General features: G+C 50.6%; 1 protein-coding gene across 1 annotated transcript in view; it reads left to right on the top strand.

Annotated features, from left to right (window-relative positions):
• coq9 (coenzyme Q9 homolog (S. cerevisiae)) overlaps nucleotides 1-23722 on the top strand; it is a gene marked incomplete at its 5' end in the record, with an annotated part of 111177 nt that overhangs the window by 26576 nt on the left and 60879 nt on the right. Inside the window, 2 exons of the mRNA XM_070874790.1 lie at nucleotides 16626-16730; nucleotides 18588-18743. Coding sequence (XP_070730891.1) covers nucleotides 16626-16730; nucleotides 18588-18743 — 261 coding nt within the window. The remainder of the gene's footprint in view (nucleotides 1-16625; nucleotides 16731-18587; nucleotides 18744-23722) is intronic.

The following is a 23722-nucleotide window of genomic DNA, read 5'->3' on the forward strand; positions in this document are numbered from 1 at the left end:
ACAGTGTGCTGAGACCCGGTAAGAAGTTACCAAAGTATTTCAGGAGTCCTAGAAACGACCGCTGCTCCGTCACGTTCTGTGGTCTTGTTGCGTTCTCAATTGCCTCCATCTTAGAATTGGTGGGCCTGATGCTGTCCGCCGCGATTCTCCTCCCCAGGAACTCCACTTCAGGCACCAGGAAAACGCACTTCGAGCATTTTAACCTGAGCCCCACGCGGTTGAGTCAACTAAGAACCTCCTCCAGGTTCTGAAGATGCTCGACTGTGTCCTAACCTGTGACCAAGATGTCGTCCTGCAAGACCACCGTAAGCTTTCCATCTTTCTCTGGAATATCACCGCAGCTGATCGAATTCCAAACGGGCATCTGTTATAAATAAAGAGACCTTTGTGCGTGTTGATGCAGGTGAGGCCCTTCGATGATTCCTCCAGCTCCTGCGTCATGTTGGCTGAGGTCAAGTCCAGCTTCGTGAACGTCTTTCCTCCCGCCAGCATCGCAAAAAGGTCATCAGCCTTTGGTAGTGGGTATTGGTGGGCAGCGCCAACAAGGTGTTAATGGCCTTGCATTCATCACCCTTGATGGTGGACTCTGAGACGTCTGCGGACATGCAGCTGCAGGGATGTGGGGCCTGCCCTGTACATTACAATTCGAAAACAACATCACTTTGTTCACAGTACTTGCAGCAGCACTCGTGTGCTGAGAGATTTGCTTCGTATTGTCACTGGTGGCAATGAACGCCTGGGCTATCGCGATGACCTTACTCAAGATTGGGGTCTCTACAGTCAAAAGTTTGCCAAGTATCATTTCAATGCCATTGCCAAGTACGAAAAAGTCTCTGAGCATGTGCTCCAAATGTCCTTCAAATTCACGATGTCCTGCAAGGCGTCTTATCTCGGCGACATAACTCGCCACTTCCTGGCCTTCAGACCTTTTTTAGGTGTAGAACCAGTACCTCGCCATCAGAATGCTTTCCTTCAGGTTCAAATGCTCCAGGACCAGTGTGCACAAATCATCGTACGATCTCTCTTTGGTTTCACTGGAGCAAGCAGGTTTTTCATGGGGACATACGTTGGTGCCCCGCAGACGGTGAGGAGAATCGCCCTTCGTTTGGCAGCGTTCGCTTCTCCTTCCAGCTCGTTGGCCACGAAGTATTGGTCGAGTCGCTCCACAATGGTTTACCAATTATCTCCCTCTGAGAATTTCTCCAGGATGCCCACTGTTCTCTGCATCGTTGGGTTCGTTATCTGTATCTCGTCGCCAGTAGTTATATATGAAGAAAGAATCTGACTGAATACTGTGAGCTCAAAGTAAAGTGTGACCTTAGTCTTTTATTGCAGGTCTCCAGAGTGCCTCTCCAACCTGTGAGGCCTACTTAAATGGCTGTGCTCCCAAGGGATTATGGGATCCAGGGGATGAACCCTCTGGTGGCTGTACAGGGTATATACAAGTTTACATATATAACATGAATGTTGTCCAGGTCTTGCTACATGCAGGCATGGACTGCTTCATTATCTGAGGAGTTGTGAATGGAACTGAACATTGTGCAGTCATCAGCGAACTTTCTGACTTCTGACCTTGTGAAGGAGGGAAGGTCATTGATGAAACAGCTGAAGATGGTTGGGCCTAGGACACTGCCCTGAGGAACTCCTGCAGCGATGTCCTGGGGCTGTGATGATTAACCTCCAACCAGCACAACCATCTTCCTTTGTGTTAGGTATGACTCCAGCCAGTGGGGAGTTTTCCCTGATTCCCATTAACTTCAGTTTTACTAGGGCTCCTTGATGCCACACTCTGTCAAATGCTGCCTTAATGACAAGGGCAGTCACTCTCACCTCACCTCTGGAATTCAGCTCCTTTGTCCGTGTTTGGACCAAGGCTGTAAAAGGTCTGGAGCCGAGTGGTCCTGGCAGAACCCAAACTGGGCATCAGTGAGCAGGTTATTGGTGATAGCACTGTTAATGACACCTTCTATCACTTTGCTGATGATTGAGAGTAGACTGATGGGGCGGTAATTGGTCGGATTGGATTTGTCCTGCTTTTTGTGGACAGGACATACCTGGGCAGTTTTCCACATCGACTGATAGATGTCAGATGCCAGTGTTGTAGCTGTATTGGAACAGCTTGGCTAAAGGCGCGGCTAGTTCTGGAGCACAAATCTTCAGCACAACAGCCGGGATGTTGTCGGGCCCATAGCCTTTGCTGTATCCAGTGCGCTCAGCTGCTTCTTGATATCATGTGGACTGAATCCAATTGGCTGAAGACTTAATTTTTGGAAGAGATAGGCAAAATGGAAAAGAAGGAGAGGCAGCGTGATAAAGGATGGAATAAAGACAGTCGAAATATGGGATTTCAGCTCGGAAAATCAAGAAGTAGAATCAATTGGGAGGAGCTAAGAAACAGCAAGGGGCAGAAAACATTGGTGGGAGTTGTTTATAGGCCCCCAAACTTTAGTTGTCATGTAGGGCAGAGAATAAATCAGGCACCATGGGTGGCTCAGCTGCACGGGGGGCGGGGGGGGGGGGAGGAAGAATGGAAGAGCTAAAGTGGCAGGGGATTCGACAGTAGGGGAGCAGACAGGTGTTTCTGTGGCCACAGACGTGAGTCCAGGATGGTATGTTGCCTCCCTGGTGCCAAGGCCAAAGATGTTACTGAGTGGCTGCAGGGGAGAGGGTGACCAGCCAGAGGTCATGGTCCATATCGGGACCAATGACATAGGTAGAAAGAGGAATGAGGTCCTGCAGGCAGAGTTTAGGGAGCTAGGAGAGAGATTAAAAAGCAGGACCTCAAAGCTAGTAATCTCCGGATTACTCCCGGTGCCACGAGCTAGTAGTACAGAAATAGGAGGATAGAGCAGATGAATACGTGGCTGGAGAGATGGTGCAGGCGGGAGGGCGTTAGTTTCCAGAGGCATTGGGACCGTTTCTGGGGGAGGTGGGACCTGTACAAGCCGGATGGGTTGCACCTCAACAGAGCCGGGACCAGTATCCTCACGGAGGCGGTTTGCTAGTGCTGTGGGGAGGGTTTAAACTCGCTTGGCGGGGGATGGGAACCTGAAAATAGATTCAGTAGGGAGGGGAGTAAAGCTGGAATTAGAAAGCAAAAATGAAGAAAGTGAGTTTGAAGGAGAGAAGAAACAAGCAGGAAGACAGGGTAAAAAAACAAATTTAAAGGCACTTTGTCGAAATGCACATCGCATTTGTAACAAAACAGATGAATTGACGGCACAAATAGAGACAAATGGGTGTGATCTGATAGGCATTACAGAGAGGTGGTTGGGGTAAACAGAAGACTTTGTTCTTCAAGGTGGACTCCCTGACATAAGGAATGGACACCACCAATATCCTCGCCCATATCCTCGCCCATATCCTCACCCATATCCTCGCCCATACCCCCACCCATATCCTCGCCCATACCCCCACCCATATCCTCGCCCATACCCCTGTCCATATCCTCGCCCATACCCCCACCCATATCCTCGCCCATACCCCCACCCATATCCTCGCCCATACCCCCACCCATATCCTCGCCCATACCCCCACCCATATCCTCACCCATATCCTCGCCCATATCCTCGCCTGTATAGCAACCAAGGAATCACTCAGACCAAACCTCAGTTCAACCGATCTTTATTCAAGTATGCAGGGGAAGAGTTCACGAATGAACCTTGTTTCCCAGGGTTTGCTATCTTGTTCCCAAAATCCGATTTCTTGTTCCTTCCCCAAGAGCGCTCCAGTCAAAACTTTCTCCTACTCATGAATTTTACTGCTGCTACAATCTATGTTTCTGGACTGCTGGCTCCCAACTGTCCTTGGGAGAAATTGTTCTGTCCTGAATATGTAAGTTTTCATTTTCTATCAGTCTGTACTAAATGTAATGGTTCATTTACCATCAAGCTTTGCTGCTCAGCAAATTTCAAAAAAACATTTGTAAGCGAGTGTTATAAGCGAGTTTTACATACAATCTGTCAATATGCAATATATTACAATCCCTACCGTGAACTCCTGACTCCTCACAACCCCCTAATATTGATAAGCCCTTTAATCAGACTATTTATGTGTCCGATCAATTCACTACCTTCAGTATCCACTTTAGTGACCATCTTTACCCCCTTACAATCCTCTGCCCCCTTACAGAGACATGGTTGCAAGGTGACCAGGACTGGGAAATAAATATTCAGAAGTATTTGACAATCCGGAAGGACAGACAGAAAGGAAAAGGAGGTGGGTTAGCACTATTGATAAAGGATGGAATCACGACAATAGTGAGAAACGATATTGGCTCAAATGATCAGGATGTTGAAACAGTTTGGGTGGAGATAAGGAATAATAAGGGGAAAAATAACTGGTGGGCATAGTCTATAGGACCCCCAACAGTAGCAACTCTGTTGGTCAGAGCATCAACCAGGAAATATTGGGGGCTTGTAAAAAGGGAACAGCAATAATCATGGGTGATTTTAACCTCCATATTGATTGGACAAATCAAATTGGTCAGGGTAGCCTTGAGGAAGAGTTCATAGAGTGCGTAAGGGTCAGGTTCCTTGAGCAGTATGTAACGGAACCAGCCAGGGGGCAGGCTATCTTAGATCTGGTCCTGTGTAATGAGACAGGATTAATAAACAATCTGCTCGTAAAGGATCCCTTGGAATGAGTGGTCATAGCACGGTTGAATTTCAAATTCAGATGGAGGATGGGAAAGTTGGATCTCTAACCAGCGTACTAAGCTTAAATAAAGGAGACTATGAAGGTATGAGAGCAGAGTTGGGTAAAGTGGACTGGGAAAATAGATTAAAGTGTAGGATGGTTGATGAACAGTGGTGTACATTTAAAGAGATAATTCACAACGCTCGAGAAAAATATATTCCAGTGAGGAGGAAAGGGTGTAAGAGAAAAGATAGCCATCCGTGGCTAACTAAAGAAATAAAGGACGGTATCCAATTAAAAACAAGGGCATACAAAGTGGCCAAAACTAGTGGGGGACAGAAGATTGGGAAGCTTTTAAAAGCCAGCAAAGAATGACTAAAAAAATGATTAAGGGAAGATAGACTATGAAAGTAAACTCGCACAAAATATAAAAACAGATAGCAAGAGTTTCTATAGGTATATAAAAAGGAAAAGAGTTACTAAAGTAAATGTTGGTCCCTTAGAGGATGAGACCGGGGAATTAGTAATGGGGAACATGAAGATGGCAGAAACTGAACAAATATTTTGTATCAGTCTTTACGGTAGAGGACACAAACAATATCCCAACTGTGGATAGTCAAGGGGCTATAGAGGGGGAGGAACTTAATCACAATCACTAAGGAGATGGTACTCAGTAAGATAATGGGACTAAAGGCAGATAAATCCCCTGGACCTGATGGCTTGCATCCAAGGGTCTTAAGAGAAGTAGCGGCAGGGATTGTGGATGAACTGGTTGTAATTTACCAAAATTCCCTGATTCTGGGGAGGTCCCAGCAGATTGGAAAACTACAAATGTAACGCCCCTATTTAAAAAAAGAGGCAGACAAAAAGCAGGAAACTATAGACCAGTTAGTCTAACATCTGTGGTTGGGAAAATGCTGGAGTCCATTATTAAAGAAGCAGTAGCAGGACATTTGGAAAAGCAAAATTCGGTCAGGCAGAGTCAGTGTGAATTTATGAAGGGGAAGTCATGTTTGACAAATTTGCTGGAATTATTTGAGGGTGTAACGAGCAGGATGGATAAAGGGGGAATCAGTGGATGTGGTGTATTTGGATTGCTGGAAGGGATTCGATAAGATGCCACATAAAAGGTTACTGCACAAGATAAAAGTTCACGGGGTTGGGGGTAATATATTAGCATGGATAGAGGATTGGCTAACTAACAGAAAACAGAGAGTCGGGATAAATGGTTCATTCTCTGGTTGGCAACCAGTAACCAGTGGGGTGCCGCAGGGATCAGTGCTGGGACCCCAACTATTTACAATCTATATAAACGACTTGGATGAAGGGACTGAGTGTAATGTAGCCAAGTTTGCTGATGATACAAAGATGGGAGGAAAAGCAATGTGTGAGGAGGATACAAAAAAATCTGCAAAAGGACATAGACAGGCTAAGTGAGTGGGCAAAAATTTGGCAGATGGAGTATAATGTCGGAAAGTGTTGAGGTCATGCACTTTGGCAGAAAAAATCAAAGAGCAAGTTATTATTTAAATGGAGAAGAATTGCGAAGTTGGTATGAAGATACAGCAAGTGATCAGGAAGGCCAATGGCATCTTGGCCTTTATTGCAAAGAGGATGGAGTATAAAAGCAGGGAAGTCTTGCTACAGTTATACAGGGTATTGGTGAGGCCACACCTGGAATACTGCATATAGTTTTGGTTTCCATATTTACAAAAGGATATACTTGCTTTTGAGTCAGTTCAGAGAAGGTTCACTAGGTTGATTCTGGGGATGAGGGGGTTGACTTATGAGGAAAGGTTGAGTAGGTTGGGCCTCTACTCATTGGAATTCAGAAGAATGAAAGGTGATCTTATCGAAACATATAAGATTATGAGGGGGCTTGACAAGGTGGATGCAGAGAGGATGTTTCCACTGATGGGGGAGACTAGAACTAGCAGGCATAATCTTAGAATAGGGGGCCGCCCATTTAAAACTGAGATGAGAAATTTCTTCTCTCAGAGGGTTGTAAATCTGTGGAATTCGCTGCCTCAGAGAGCTGTGGAAGCTGGGTCATTGAATAAATTTAAGACAGAGATAGACAGTTTCTTAACCGATAACCGATGAGGAGTGGGCAGGGAAATGGACCCGAGTCCATGATCAGATCAGCCATGATCGTATTGAATGGCGGAGCAGGCTCGAGGGGCTATATGGCCTACTCCTGCTCTTATTTCTTATGTTCTTATGAAATTAGAGGCGCATGTAACTCTTGGGCATCCATGATGCTGAGGGTGTCGTGAATAGCACGTTTAATGAGTTGGTCACACCGCAGGTAAAGGTTACAGAGGCAGATAGGGAATGGGTTACCAACAGGCAGAGCAAGAGTAGGAAGGTAGTGCAGGGGTCCCCTGCGGTCATCTCCCTCCAAAACAGATATACCAGTTTGGATACTGTTGAGGGGGATAACTCATCAGGGGAAGGCAGCAGCAGCCAAGTTCATGGCACCGTGGGTGGCTCTGCTACACAGGAGGGCAGGAAAAAGAGTGGGAGAGCTATAGTGGTAGGGGATTCTATTGTAAGGGGAATAGATAGGCGTTTCAGGGGCCGCAATAGAGACTCCAGGATGGTATGTTGCCTCCCTGGTGCAAAGATCAAGAATGTCTCAGGGAATTCTGGAGGGGTAGGGTGAACAGCCAGTTGTCATCGTGCATATAGGTACCAACGATATACGTAAAAAACGGGATGAGGTCCTACAAGCTGAATTTAGGGAGCTAGGAGTTAAATTAAAAAGTAGGACCTCAAAGGTAGTAATCTCAGGATTGCTACCAGTGCCACGTGCTAGTCAGAGTTGGAATCGCAGGATAGCTCAGATGAACACGTGGCTTGAGCAGTGGTGCAGAAGGGAGGGATTCAAATTCCTGGGACATTGGAACCGGTTCTGGGGGAGGTGGGACCAGTACAAACCGGACGGTCTGCACCTGGGCAGGACCGGAACCGATTTCCTAGGGGGAGTGTTTGCTACTGCTATTGGGGAGGGTTTAAACTAATATGGCAGGGGGATGGGAATCTATGCAGGGAGACAGAGGGAAGTAAAATGGGGGCAGAAGCAAAAGGTAGGAAGGAGAAAAGTTAGAGTGGAGGGCAGAGAAATGAAGGGCAAAAATCAAAAAGGGCCACATTACAAAATAATTCTAAAAGGACAAAGAGTGTTAAAAAAACAAGCCTGAAGGTTCTGTGTCTCAATGCGAGGAGCATTCGTAATAAGGTGGATGAATTAACTGCGCAGATAGCTGTTAACGAATATGATGTAATTGGGATTACGGAGACATGGCTCCAGGGTGACCAAGGCTGGGGACTCAACATCCAGGGATATTCAATATTCAGGAAGGATAAACAGAAAGGAAAACGAGGTGGGATAGCGTTACCGGTTTAGGAGGAGATTAACGCAATAGTAAGGAAGGACATTAGCTTGGATGATGTGGAATCTATATGGGTAGAGCTGCGGAACATCAAAGGGCAGAAAACGTTAGTGGGAGTTGTGTACAGACCACCAAACTGTAGTAGTGAGGTTGGGGATGGCATCAAATAGGAAATTAGGGATGCGTACAATAAAGGTACAGCAGTTACCATGGGTGGCTTTAATCTACGTATAGATAGGGCTCACCAAACTGGTAGCAATACGGTGGAGGAGGATTTCCTGGAGTGTGTATTGGATGGTTTTCTCGACCAATATGTCGAGGAACCAACTGGAGAGCTGGCCATCCTAGACTGGCTGATGTGTAATGAGAGAGGATTAATTAGCAATCTTGTTGTGTGAGGCCTGTTGGGGAAGAGTGACCATAATATGGTAGAATTCTTCATTAAGATGGAGAGTGACACAGTTAATTCAGAAACTAGGGTTCTGAACTTAAAGAAAGGAAACTTCAATGGTATGAGACGTGAATTGGCTAGAATAGACTGGCGAATGATACTTAAAGGGTTGACGGTGGATAGGCAATGGCAAACATTTAAAGATCACATGGATGAACTTCAGCAATTGTACATCCCTGTCTGGAGTAAAAATAAAACGGGGAAGGTGGCTCAACCGTGGCTAACAAGGGAAATTAAGGATAATGTTAAATCCAAGGAAGAGGCATATAAATTGGCCAAAAGAAGCAGCAAACCTGAGGACTGGAAGAAATTTAGAATTCAGCAGAGGAGGACAAAGGGTTTAATTAGGAGGGGGGGAAATAGAGTATGAGAGTAAGCTTGCAGGGAACATAAAAACTGACTGCAAAAGCTTCTCTAGATATGTGAAGAGAAAAAGATTAGTGAAGACAAATGTAGGTCCCTTGCAGTCAGAATCAGGTGAATTTATAATGGGGAACAAAGAAATGGCAGACCAATTGAACAAATACTTTGGTTCTGTCTTCACGAAGGAAGACACAAATAACCTTCCGGAAATACTAGGGGACCAAGGGTCTAGCGAGAAGGAGGAACTGAAAGAAATCCTTATTAGTCAGGAAATTGTGTTGGGGAAATTGATGGTATTGAAGGTCAATAAATCCCTGGGGCCTGATAGTCTGCATCCCAGAGTACTGAAGAAAGTGGTCCTGGAAATAGTGGATGCATTGGTGGTCATTTTCCAACATTCTATGGACTCTGGATCAGTTCCTATGGATTGAGGGTGGGTAATGTAACCCACTTTTTAAAAATGGAGGGAGAGAGAAAACAGGGAATTATAGACCAGTTAGTCTGACATCAGTAGTGGGGAAAATGTTGGAATCAATTTTTAAAGATGTAATAGCAGCGCATTTGGAAAGCAGTGACTGGATCGGTCCAAGTCAGCATGGATTTATGAAAGGGAAATCATGCTTGACAAATCTTCTAGAGTTTTTTGAGGATGTAACTAGCGGAGTGGACAAGGGAGAACCAGTGGATGTGGTGTATTTGGACTTTCAAAATGCTTTTGACAAGGTCCCACACAAGAGATTAGTGTGCCAAATTAAAGCGCATGGTATTGGGGTAATGTACTGACGTGGATAGAGAACTGGTTGGCAGACAGGAAGCAAAGAGTCGGGATAAACGGGTCCTTTTCAGAATGGCAGGCAGTGACTAGTGGTGTCCCGCAAGGTTCAGTGCTGGGCCCCCAGCTACTTACAATATACATTAATGATTTAGACGAAGGAATTGAGTGTAATATCTTCCAAGTTTGTAGATGACACTAAGCTGGGTGGCAGAGTGAGCTGTGAGGAGGACGCTAAGAGGCTGCAGGGTGACTTGGATAGGTTAGGTGAATGGGCAAATGCATGGCAGGTGCAGTGTAATGTAGATAAATGTGATGTTATCCACTTTGGTGGCAAAAACAGGAAGGTAGAATATTATCTGAATGGTGACAGATTAGGAAAAGGGAAGGTGCAACGAGACCTGGGTATCATGGTACATCAGTCACTGAAAGTTGACATGCAGGTACAGCAGGAGGTGAAGAAGGCAAATGGCATGTTGGCCTTCGTAGCTAGGGGATTTGAGTATAGGAGCAGGGAGGTCTTATTGCAGTTGTATTGGGCCTTGGTGAGGCACACCTTGAATATTGTGTTCAGTTTTGGTCTCCTAATCTGAGGAAGGACATTCTTGCTATTGAGGGAGTGCAGCGAAGGTTCACCAGACTGATTCCCGGGATGGCAGGACTGACATATGAAGAAATATTGGATTGACTAGGCTTATATTCACTGGAATTTAGAAGAATGAGAGGGTATCTCATGGAAACATATAAAATTCTGACGGGATTGGACAGGTGAGATGCAGGAAGAATGTTCCCAATGTTGGGGAAGTCCAGAACCAGGGATCACAGTCTAAGGGTAAGGGGTAAGCCATTTAGGACCGAGATGAGGAGAAACTTCTTCACTCAGAGAGTGGTGAACCTGTGGAATTCTCTATCACAGAAAATTGTTGAGGCCAATTCATAGGATATATTCAAAAGGGAGTTAGATGTGGCCCTTATGGCCAAGGGGATCAGGGGTATGGAGAGAAAGCAGGAATGGGGTATGAAAGTTGCATGTTCAGCCAAGATCATATTGAATGGAGGTGCAGGCTCGAAGGGCCGAATGGCCTACTCCTGCACCTATTTTCTATGTTTCTATCATGGGGGACTTTAATCTACCTATAGACTGGGCAAACCAAATTTGCAGTAATAGTGTGGAGGACGAGTTCATGGAATGTTTACAAGATAGTTTTCCAGATTAGTATGTTGAGGAACGAACTAGGGAACGGCACATTTTAGATCTAGTATTGTACAATGAGAAAGGGTTAATTAATAACTTTGTAGTAAAGGGGTCTTGCGGGAAGAATACCATAATATGACAGAATTTTTTGGATGTCCCAGGTCTGTACGAAGTTTCTACAGACCGAGGAAGGTATCGGAAAAGCTGATTTTCAGCGTGCAATGTGCTTGCTCTGAAAACCAGCGTTTCCGATCGTAGACTTCTCAGCAGCAAGGACACTTCTTGGAGAAGATTGAGGAATTTACCCACATCTTGCCCAGCCAATGTCCTCAAAAATCTTGCACCTGATAAAAGCAGGTGCATAGCGCACTTTTACAGGCGCAAGTGTTTTAAAACATACAAAAACAGATAAAATTAAATTATTAACACATTTTATTGTTAAAAAACCCTCCCCACTATGGTAAGTTTATTTTTAAACATAATTAAAAAAACTTTTTAAAAAATCAGGGAAATATTTTATTTTTAAAAGACATAATAACTTTAATTTCTATTAACTTTAAATATGTGTGGTCTGTTTTTTATTTTTTATTATTTTGTGTGTTTGGTTTTGTTCCCATTAATAGCACTGAGAATTGGTAGATACGCGAGCCTCAGTGCTATTAATGGGAACCTGTGAAATACTTACCTGATTGGCTGAGCAGTCACACGTGCTTCGCAGCACGGGAGGAGAAGGCCTCCCCATTGGAAATCAGGGCGCCTCCTAGACCACCAGGTAAATTCGTAAAAAATCTCCAGCGAGGAGGCAATTGACCGCAGGAAGACCCCCAGAGGGATTTCTGGGCCAATGTGTTTGAAAGTGATTTCGTTAAAACGAGAGTCTTAAATCTAAACAAAGCAAAACTATGAGGGGCGAGTTGGCTAAGGTAGATTAGGAAGCTTATTATGTCTTGAATAAAGAATCTGACCAGATACTATAAGCTCAAAGTAAGGTGTGACTGTAATCCTTTATTACAGGTCTCAGAGTGCCTCTCCAGCCTGTGAGGCCTCCTTATGTACAGGTGCTCCCAAGGGATTGTGGGATCCCTTGGGACTCCAGGGGGTGAGCCCTCTGGTGGTTAAATAAGGTATTTACGGGTTTACATATATAACAACACTCCCCACCCTCCCCCCCCGCCGGCCAAAGTCAACAGTGTAACTATTTACAATGTGAGTCGCTCTGGGGCCTTCCTTCCCCTGGTTGATCATCTCGGTGCAAATGCTGGTTTTGGTGAGTCGTTTGTCGGGCCCTCGCTGTCCTGCTGTGCAGCTGTCCTGCTGGGCTGCTGCAGGTGATGGATTCTGCTTCGTGGTCAACCACTGGGTCGGTTGTCACTGGTGTGTGTGTTCGGGGGGGGCGAAAAAGGTAGGGTTGTTCTGGATAGTCCGTGAATCTGAGTTTGGTTTGGTCCAAGTGTTTTCTGCAGATGAGTCCATTTGAAAGTTTGACCAGAAACACCCTACTCCCCTCTTTGGCCACGACGGTGCCGGGAAGCCACTTGGGTCCTTGTCCATAGTTCAACACAAATACAGGATCATTAATCTTGACTTCGCGTGACACATTTGCGTGATCATGATATGTATTCTGTTGAAGCCGCCTGCTCTCTACCTGTTCGTGTAGATCAGGGTGGACTAACGAGTGCCTTGCCTTAAGTGCTCTTTTCATGAGCAATTCAGCGAGGGGAACCCCAGTGAGTGAGTGGGGTCTTGTGCGGTAATTAAACAGGACTCGAGATAGGCGAGTCTGTAGTGAGCCTTCAGTTACTCTCTTCAAGCTCTGCTTGATTGTTTGCACTGCTCTCTCTGCCTGACCATTGGACGCTGGTTTAAAGGGGGCAGATGTGACATGTTTGATCCCTTTGCGGGTCATGAACTCTTTGAACTCTGCACTGGTGAAGCACAGCCCATTGTCACTCACAAGGACATCAGGCAGGCCGTGCATGGCAAACATGGCTCGCAGGTCTTCAATGGTGATAGCGGATGTGCTTGCCGACATTATCTCACATTCAATCCATTTGCAGTTCGCATCTACAACCACAAGGAACATTTTTCCCAAGAACGGGCCTGCATAGTTGACATGGACCCTGGACCAAGGTTTGGAGGGCCAGGACCATAAACTTAGTGGCGTCTCCCTGGGTGCATTGCTTAACTGCGAACATGTGTTACATTTGTGTACGTAGGACTCTAAGTCTGCATCGATACCGGGCCACCACACGCGGGATCTGGCTATCGCTTTCATCATTACAATGCCTGGGTGGGTACTGTGGAGATCACTATTGAAAGTGTCCCTGCCCTTTTTTGGCACCACGACTCGATTACCCCATCGGAGCCAGTCTGCCTGTGTGGACATTTCATCTCTGCGCTGCTGGTACGGCTTTATTTCTTCCCGCTTCTCTAACGGGACACGAGACCAACTCCTGTGGAGCACACAGTTTTTTTACTAAAGACAGTAAGGGGTCCTGGCTCGTCCAGGTTCTAATCTGTCGGGCGGTAACAGGTGATTGCTCACTCTCGAATGCTTCCATTAGCGTAACTAAATCTGCAGGCTGTGCCATCTCCACCCCTCTGGTGGGCAATGGCAGCCTACTGAGAGCATCGGCACAATTTTCTGTGCCTGACCTGTGGTGGATGGCATATTTGTATGTGGACAACGTGAGCGCCCATCTCTGAATGCGGGCCGATGCATTCGTATTTAACCCTTACTTTCAGAAAAGAGGGATATCAGTGGCTTATGGTCGGTTTCCAATTCAAATTTGAGCCCAAACAATATTGATGCATTTTCTTTATCCCATAAACACACGCTAACGCTTCTTTTTCGATCATGCTGTAGGCCCTCTCAGTGTGTTTGTGACTGGAAGGCTGTATCCAGTGGGGTTCCGCAGGGCTCAGTGCTGGGTCCCTTGCTTTTTGTGATATATATCAATGACCTGGACTTAAATGTTGGGGGTATGATTAAGAAGTTTGCAGATGACACGAAAATCGGCTGTGTGGTTGATAATGAAGAAGAAAGCTGTGGACTGCAGGAAGATATCAATGTACTGGTCAGTGGGCAGAACAGTGGCAAATGGAATTCAATCTGGATAAGTGTGAGGTAATGCATCTGGGGAGAGCTAACAAGGCAAGGCAATACACATTAAATGGTAGGACACTGAGAAGTGTAGAGGAGCAAAGGGACCTTGGAGTGCAGGTCCACAGATCCCTGAAGGTAGCAGGCCAGGTAGATAAGGTGGTTAAGAAGGCATATGGAATACTTACCTTTATTAGTCGAGGCATGGAATACAAGAGCAGGGAGGTTATGCTTGAATTGTATAACACACTGGTTAGGCCACAGCTGGAGTACTGCGTGCAGTTCTGGTCACCACATTACAGGAAAGATGTGATTGCACTGGAAAGGGTGCAGAGGAGATTTACAAGAATGTTGCCTGTACTGGAGAATTTTGGCTATGAGGAAAGATTGGAGATGCTGGGTTTGTTTTCTTTGGAACCGAGGAGGCTGAGGGGAGACCTGTTTGAGGTGCATAAAATTATGAGGGGCCTGGATAGGAAGGACCTGTTTCCCTTGGCAGAGGGGTCAACAACCAGGGGGCAAAGATTTAAAGTAAATGGTGGGTGGTTTAGAGGAGATATGAGGGGAAATGTCTTCACCCAGAGGGTGGTGGGGGTCTGGAACTCACTGCCTGAAAGGGTGCTGGAGGCAGAAACCCTCACCATATTTAAAAGATACTTGGTTGTGCATTTAAAGTGCCGTAACCTACAGGGCTATGGACCGAGAGCTGGAAAGTGGGATTATGCTGGATAGCTCTTGGTCGGCCGGCCCTGATACAATGGGCCGAAATGGCCTCCTTCCATGCTGTAAATTTCCGTGGTTCTTTGACTGGGCTGGGTGTGACGGTGCCGAGTCTGTAGCCAGTGCCAAGGTCGATGCTGGGTGATCAGTCCAGTTTTATTCTTTTTATTGTTTTTCGTAGTGGTTTGTTGCAATTGAGTGGCTTGTTAGGCCATTTCAGAGGATTCAACCACATTGCTGTGGCTCTGGAGTCACCTATCGGTCAGACCGGGTAAGGACAGCAAGGTTCCTTATTGGTGAAGTGGATGGGTTCCGAGGGCAAACCAACACTTTCAGGGTCACTATTACTGATTTATTTAGCTCCCGTGTCTCGAGGTCATTAGTGCAGGCCTCTGGATTAGTAATCCAGTAACATAATGACCTTATTAGCGGCAATGTTTCTTTTAATGTTCCTGTGCAGCCAGCTCAGCGGCATTTAAACAGCAGGAACTGTGGATGCGCGTTTTTATGAATGGATTGCGCAACCAAAGATAAATGGAAGTTTACATTGGTTGGCATGATGCTGGGTCGGGGGGGTTAGCGGGTTGCCAGGTCACGGGGTCGTCGGGTCCCGGAGTCGGCGGGTCAGGGGTCAATGAGTCCCTGGGTCAGGGGTTCCTGGGGTCAGCGGGTCGGGAGAGGTCGTCGGGTTCCTGGGGTCAGCGGGTCCTGGGGTCAGCGGGTCCTCGGGTCAGCAGGTCAGGGGGTCCTGGGGTCAAGGGGTCAGGGGGTCCTGGGGTCAGCGAGTCCTGGGGTCAGCCAAGCTGTGCCTAAGATGACTGACACCTGTCCCCTCTGTCTGTGGGGGTGTTTCCATCACCCACTGTGCCAAATGGTGTTTGGATTTTGTGGGACTCGATGTTTGTGGATGTGCTGCTGCCTTGTGTGTGTGTGTGTGTGTGTGAGAGAGAGAGAGAGAGAGAGTGTGAGAGAGAGGGCGAGGATATCTGCCAGTCAGAGGTTTAAACTGGAGACTGCACACGGATGAAAATCACAGTGACTATAAGAGCACCCCCCCGCTCCCTGGGACTATAACAGGCTGCCTCCCTGCAATCTATGGCATGTCCAGGCTCACGATGCCGATAAGCACCCTCAGTGAGATGTGACGATATGCCCAGCAGCCAATCCATTCCTTTGTTCTGAGCACGTCCAAAGAGCTGCACAGCCAATGAGAGACATTCATAGCGTGCTCACTGTTGGAATGCAGGAAATTTGCGCACAGCAAGCTCCCACACTCAGCAATGTGACAATGACCAGATAATCTGTTTTATTTGTTATGTTGATTGAGGGATAAATATTGGCCAGGATACCGGGGCGATCTCCCCTGTTCTTCTTCGAAATAGTACCATGGGATCTTTTATGTCCATCTGAGAGGGCACTCCCTCAGCACTGCCCCTCCGACAGTGAGGCACTCCCTCAGTACCGACCCTCCAACAGTGTAGCACTCCCTCAGTACTGCCCCTCCGACAGTGCGGCGCTCCCTCAGTACTGCCCCTCCGACAGTGCAGCACTCCCTCAGTACTGCCCCTCCGACAGTGCAGCACTCCCTCAGCACTGCCCCTCCGACAGTGCAGCACTCCCTCAGTACTGCCCCTCCGACAGTGCAGCACTCCCTCAGCACTGCCCCTCCGACAGTGCAGCACTTCCTCAGCACTGCCCCTCCGACAGTGCGGCACTCCCTCAGCGCAGCACTGAAGTATCAGCCTGGATTGTTTACGTGCTCAAGTTCCTGGAGTGGGACTTGAACCCACAACCTGCTGACTCCGAGGTGAGCCCCGGTTGAGCCCTGATGTTTACTTGCTGTGTTGTGCGTCACGTGGTGACTGCCAGTCAGTATCAGCCTGAGGGGGGGTCCAGGTCTCTCCCTGTCACCACAATCTTACTGTCATGTATTCTATGTGCAAACGTTTCAGAAAACCGACAAAGACTAACTCCCCGATTTCTGGCAGGCAATGAGCATTTTACTACTGCCGCAGAATATTCCGGAATGTTTGCGGAGCCTGACGAGTATGGTGGATGAGATCTGGTACTATGCAGGGGACAAGTCCACAGACGTGAGTAACACGAGCTGTCTGGGGAGGCGAGGGACTGGGGAAGGGCGGGACTGGGGGAGGGCGAGTCTGGGGGAGGGGGAGATGAGAGACTGGGGAAGCGGAGCGACTGGGGGAGGGGGAGTGACGGGGAAGGGCAGTCTAAGGGAGGGAAGAGACTGTGGGGGGAGGGAGGGTCTGGGGCGGGGGGGGAGGGAGGGTCTGGGGAGGTCTGGGGAGGGGGGGTCTGGGGCGGGGGGGGAGGGAGGGTCTGGGGAGGTCTGGGGAGGGGGGGTCTGGGGCGGGGGGGAGGGGGAGTCTGGGGCGGGGGGGGTTGGGAGGGTCTGGGGCGGGGGGGTCTGGGGCGGAGGGGGAGGGGAGGTCTGGGGGGGAGGGGGAGTCTGGGGCGGGGAGGGGAGGGGGGGTCTGGGGCATGCGGGAGGGGGGGTCTGGGGCGGGGGGGAGGGGGAGTCTGGGGCGGGGGGGAGGGAGGGTCTGGGGTGGGGGGGAGGGGGGGTCTGGGGCGGGGGGGAGGGGGGGTCTGGGGCGGGGGGGGAGGGGGGGTCTGGGGCGGGGGGAGGGGGGGTCTGGGGCGGGGGGGGAGGGGGAGTCTGGGGAGGGGGGTCTGGGGCGGGGGGGAGTGGGGGGAGGGGGGAGGGGGGTCTGGGGCGGGGGGGAGAGGGGGTGTCTGGGGCGGGAGGGGAGGGGGGTCTGGGGCGGGTGGGGAGGGGGAGAGTCTTTGGTTGGGGGAGGGGTGAGTCTGGATTAAGTGGGCGGGGCGGGTGGCATTCTGGGTTGGGTGGGCGGGGGGGAGGGGGGTCTGGATTGGCTGGGGGGGAGGAGGGCAGTCTGGGTTGGCTGGGCGGGGAGGGGGGCAGTCTGGGTTGGCTGGGCAGGGAGGAGGGCAGTCTGGGTTGGCTGGGCGGGGCGGGGGGCAGTCTGGGTTGGGGGGAGGGGGGTCTGGGTTGGCTGGGGGGGAGGAGGGCAGTCTGGGTTGGCTGGGCGGGGAGGGGGGCAGTCTGGGTTGGCTGGGCGGGGCGGGGGGCAGTCTGGGTTGGCTGGGCGGGGCGGGGGACAGTCTGGGTTGGCTGGGCGGGGCGGGGGGCAGTCTGGGTTGGCTGGGCGGGGAGGGGGGCAGTCTGGGTTGGCTGGGCGGGGCGGGGGGCAGTCTGGGTTGGCTGGGCGGGGCGGGGGGCAGTCTGGGTTGTGTGGGCGGGGCGGTGGGCAGTCTGGATTGGCTGGGCAGGAGTCTGGGCGCAGGCTGTCCAGAACCTGTGGTGTGCTGAGTGTGTGTGACAGGGCTGGTGCCCAGCGAGCGGGTGGGTAATGTCGACACTGCTGTACTGTCAGGGCGTTGGGAGATCGACTGACCACTCACTGCGAGATAGCCGGAGCTCGGTGCCTGCTGCCATTGTGTCACCAGAAAGCTTTTGGAGTCGGGGACAAGTAGCAGACACTGAGGCTGTCGTGTGTCATGTGTCGTGTCCCTCCCTTTGCCCGGTGCTATGCCTGTCTCTCACGTGTAGCTGTCTCCTGAGCAAGCCGACTTTCGCTGGAGGACTGATCCACGAGCTCTCAGCTCTCCACACACTGCCGCCGCCTTGTGTGACAAGGATATTTGGCCATGGAGGGTATCACAGCGCAGCCTGGTCTGCCCTCACCCCACCTTCCACTCGCAGTCCCGCGTCACTCCCAGCAGTTTGTTGTTCACTGTGTCGCCCTTATCACAGGACTCACTGGGGCCAAGGTGCAGACCCGTGAGGGTTGGGCCTCCAGCCTTGCCCAGCTCGGCAGCTCACTCACCAAAGCAAGTGTGCCACGGTTATTGCGTGCCATTGCCCCGTGACACTAATACTTGTTGTTTGTCGACCTGTGCAACAGTCCAACTGGTACACAAAGAGAGCCATTCTGGCTGGAATCTACAACACCACGGAGCTGGTGATGGTGCAGGATTCCTCTCCCAACTACGAGAACACCTGGACCTTCCTGCAACACCGGCTCAATAACGCTGTCAATGTGGCCCACTCTGCCAAACAGGTAAGACTCATGGTCCAGACACACTCACACCCGTCTCACACACACACACACACACCCGTCACACACATACTCACACACCCACCACACACACCACACACACACACACACACACACGTCTCACACACACATGTCTCACACACACACACACCCACCCACCACACACACACTCACACCCGTCTCACACACACACACACACACACTCACACCCGTCACACACACACACACACCACCACACACACACACTCACACCTGTCACACATATACACTGTCACACACACTCACACGTCACACACACACTCACACGTCACACACACACACTCACACCGTCACACACACTCACTCACACCCACCACACACACACACACACTCACGCCCGTCCCTCACCCACACACACTCACACCCGTCCCTCACACACACACACACACACACACACACCCGTAACAGACACACACACACACACCCGTCTCACACACACACACAAACGCGCCCGTCTCTCTCTCACACACACACACACACACACGTCTCTCTCACACACACACACACCCGTCTCACACACACACTCACATACACCCGTCTCTCTCACACACACACACCCGTCTCTCACACACACACCCGTCTCACACACACACACACCCGTCTCTCAGACACACACCCACCACACACACACACACCCTTCTCACACACACTCACACTCGTCACACACGCACACACGTCTCACACACACACACACACACACACACACACACCCGTCTCTCACACACACACACACACACACACACACACACACACACACACATCTCACACACACTCACACCCGCCACACACACTCGCACCCGTCACACACACACGCGCACAAACCCACAACACACACACACACACACGTCTCTACACACACACACACACCCCCGTCACACACACACACACACCCCCGTCACACACACACCTGTCACACACACACACACACACACACACACACACACACACGTGTCACACACACACACACACATGTGTCACACACACACACACACACACCCGTCACACACACACACCACACACACACACCCACCACACACACACTCACACCCGTCACACACACACACACACACACACACTCACACCTGTCACACATATACACTGTCACACACACTCACACGTCACACACGCCCGTCACACACACGCACACACCCACCACACACACACCCGTCACACAAACACACGCACACACCCACCACACACACACACACACGTCACACACACACACACACGTCACACACACACTCACACCCGTCACACACACGCGCACAAACCCACAACACACACACACACACCCCCGTCACAAACACACCCGTCTCTCTCACACACACACACACACACACACACACACACCCGCCACACACACACTCACACCCGCCACACACACACTCACACCCGTCTCACACACACTCACACCCCACACACACACACACACACACACACACCCCCGTCCGTCACACTCACACACCCCCGTCACACTCACACACACGCACACACCCACCACACACTCACACACACACACGTCTCTCACACACACACACGTCTCTCACACACACACACACCCGTCTCTCACACACACACACACACGCGTCTCACTCACACCCGCCACACACACACACACCACACACACCCGCCACACACACACACTCACACCCGCCACACACACACACTCACACCCGCCACACACACACTCACACCCGCCACACACACACGCGCACAAACCCACAACACACCCCCGTCACACACACACACGTGTCACACACACTCACACACACACCCGTCACACACACACGCACACTCACACCCATCTCACACACACACACACACACACACACACACCCGTCTCACACACACACACACACACACACACACACACCCGTCACACACACACACACACACACCCGTCACACACACACACACATACCCACCACACACACACACTCACACCTGTCACACATATACACACTCACATGTCACACACGCCCGTCACACACATGCACACACCCACCACACACACACACTCACACCCGCCTCACACATACACTCACACCCGTCTCACACACACACTCACACCCGTCACACACACACTCATACACGTCGCACACGCACACGCACACACCTCACACACACCTGTCACACACACACACACCCGCCACACACACACTCACACCCGTCACACACACACTTACACCCGTCACACACACACTCACACCCGTCTCTCACACACACACACACACTCACACCGTCACACACACACACACCACCACACACACACTCACACCCGTCTCTCACACACACACACACACTCACACCGTCACACACACACACACACACACACCACCACACACACACTCACACCCACCACACACACACTCATGCCTGTCACTCACCCACACACACTCACACCCGTCCCTCACACACACACACACACACACACACACACCCCCGTAACAGCCCCACACACACGTCTCACACACACACACACACACGTCACACACACACTCACACCCGTCACACACACACGCGCACAAACCCACAACACACACACACACACCCCCGTCACAAACACACCCGTCTCTCTCACACACACACACACACACACACACCCGCCACACACACACTCACACCCGCCACACACACACTCACACCCGCCACACACACACTCACACCCGCCACACACACACTCACACCCGTCTCACACACACTCACACACACACACACACACACACACACCCCCGTCCGTCACACTCACACACCCCCGTCACACTCACACACACGCACACACCCACCACACACTCACACACACACACGTCTCTCACACACACACACACCCGTCTCTCACACACACACACACACACGCGTCTCACTCACACCCGCCACACACACACTCACACACACACACCACACACACCCGCCACACACACACTCACACCCGCCACACACACACACTCACACCCACCACACACACACTCACACCCGCCACACACACACGCGCACAAACCCACAACACACCCCCGTCACACACACACACGTGTCACACACACTCACACACACACCCGTCACACACACACGCACACTCACACCCATCTCACACACACACACACACACACACACCCGTCTCACACACACACACACACACACACACCCGTCACACACACACACACACACACCCGTCACACACACACACATACCCACCACACACACACACTCACACCTGTCACACATATACACACTCACATGTCACACACGCCCGTCACACACATGCACACACCCACCACACACACACACTCACACCCGCCTCACACACACACTCACACCCGTCTCACACACACACTCACACCCGTCACACACACACTCATACACGTCGCACACGCACACGCACACACCTCACACACACCTGTCACACACACACACCCGCCACACACACACTCACACCCGTCACACACACACTTACACCCGTCACACACACACTCACACCCGTCTCTCACACACACACACACACTCACACCGTCACACACACACACACACCACCACACACACACTCACACCCGTCACACACACACACACACACACTCACACCCACACACACTCACACCCGTCCCTCACACACACACACACACACACACACCCCCGTAACAGCCCCACACACACGTCTCACACACACACACACAAACGCGCCCGTCTCTCTCTCTCACACACACACACCCGTCTCACACACACACCTCACACACACACACACACACACATACACCTGTCTCTCTCACACACACACATCCGTCTCACGCACACACACCCGTCTCTCACACACACCCACCACACACACCCGTCACACACACACACACCCGTCACACACACACACCCACCACACACACACACACACACACACGTCTCTCACACACACACACACCTGTCTCTCTCTCACACACACACCCATCTCTCACACAAACACCCGTCTCACACACACTCACACCCACCACACACACACACACCCTTCTCACACACACCCGTCACACACACGCACACCACACACACACACACCCACCACACACACACTCACACCCGTCACACACACACACTCAGACCCGTCACACACACACACTCACTCACACCCGTCACACACACACTCACACCCGTCTCACACACACCCGTCACACACACATGCGCACAAACCCACAACACACACACACACACACACGTCTCACACACACACACACACACACACACACACACACACCCGTCACACACACATACACCACACACACACACCCACCACACACACACACTCACACCGTCACACACACACACTCACACCCGTCACACACACACACACACCCGTCACACACACCCACCACACACACACACACTCACACCCGTCACACACACACAAACTCATACACGTCACACACGCACACGCACACACCCCACACACACACACACACACACACACACCCATCTCACACCCGTCACACTCACACACGCACGCACCCACCACACACACATGTCTCACACACACACTCACACCCGTCACACACACCCGTCACACACACACTCACACCCGTCACACACACACTTACACCCGTCACACACACACACACTTACATCCGTCACACACACACACACACCCGTCACACACACACTCACACCCGTCACACACACACACACCCATCTCACACACGCATTCACACCCGTCTCACACACACTCACACCCATCGCACACACACTCACACCACACACACACACACACACGTCTCACACACACACACACACCCGTCTCTCACACACACACCCGTCACACTCACACACACGCACACACCCACCACACACACACACGTCACACACACACACACACACACACACACACACACACACCCTTCTCACACACACACACACCCGTCACACACACACTTACACCCGTCACACACACACACACTTACACCCGTCACACA

Source organism: Pristiophorus japonicus, unplaced genomic scaffold (genome assembly GCF_044704955.1).
Source record: "Pristiophorus japonicus isolate sPriJap1 unplaced genomic scaffold, sPriJap1.hap1 HAP1_SCAFFOLD_987, whole genome shotgun sequence".
Taxonomy (NCBI): Eukaryota; Metazoa; Chordata; class Chondrichthyes; family Pristiophoridae; genus Pristiophorus; species Pristiophorus japonicus.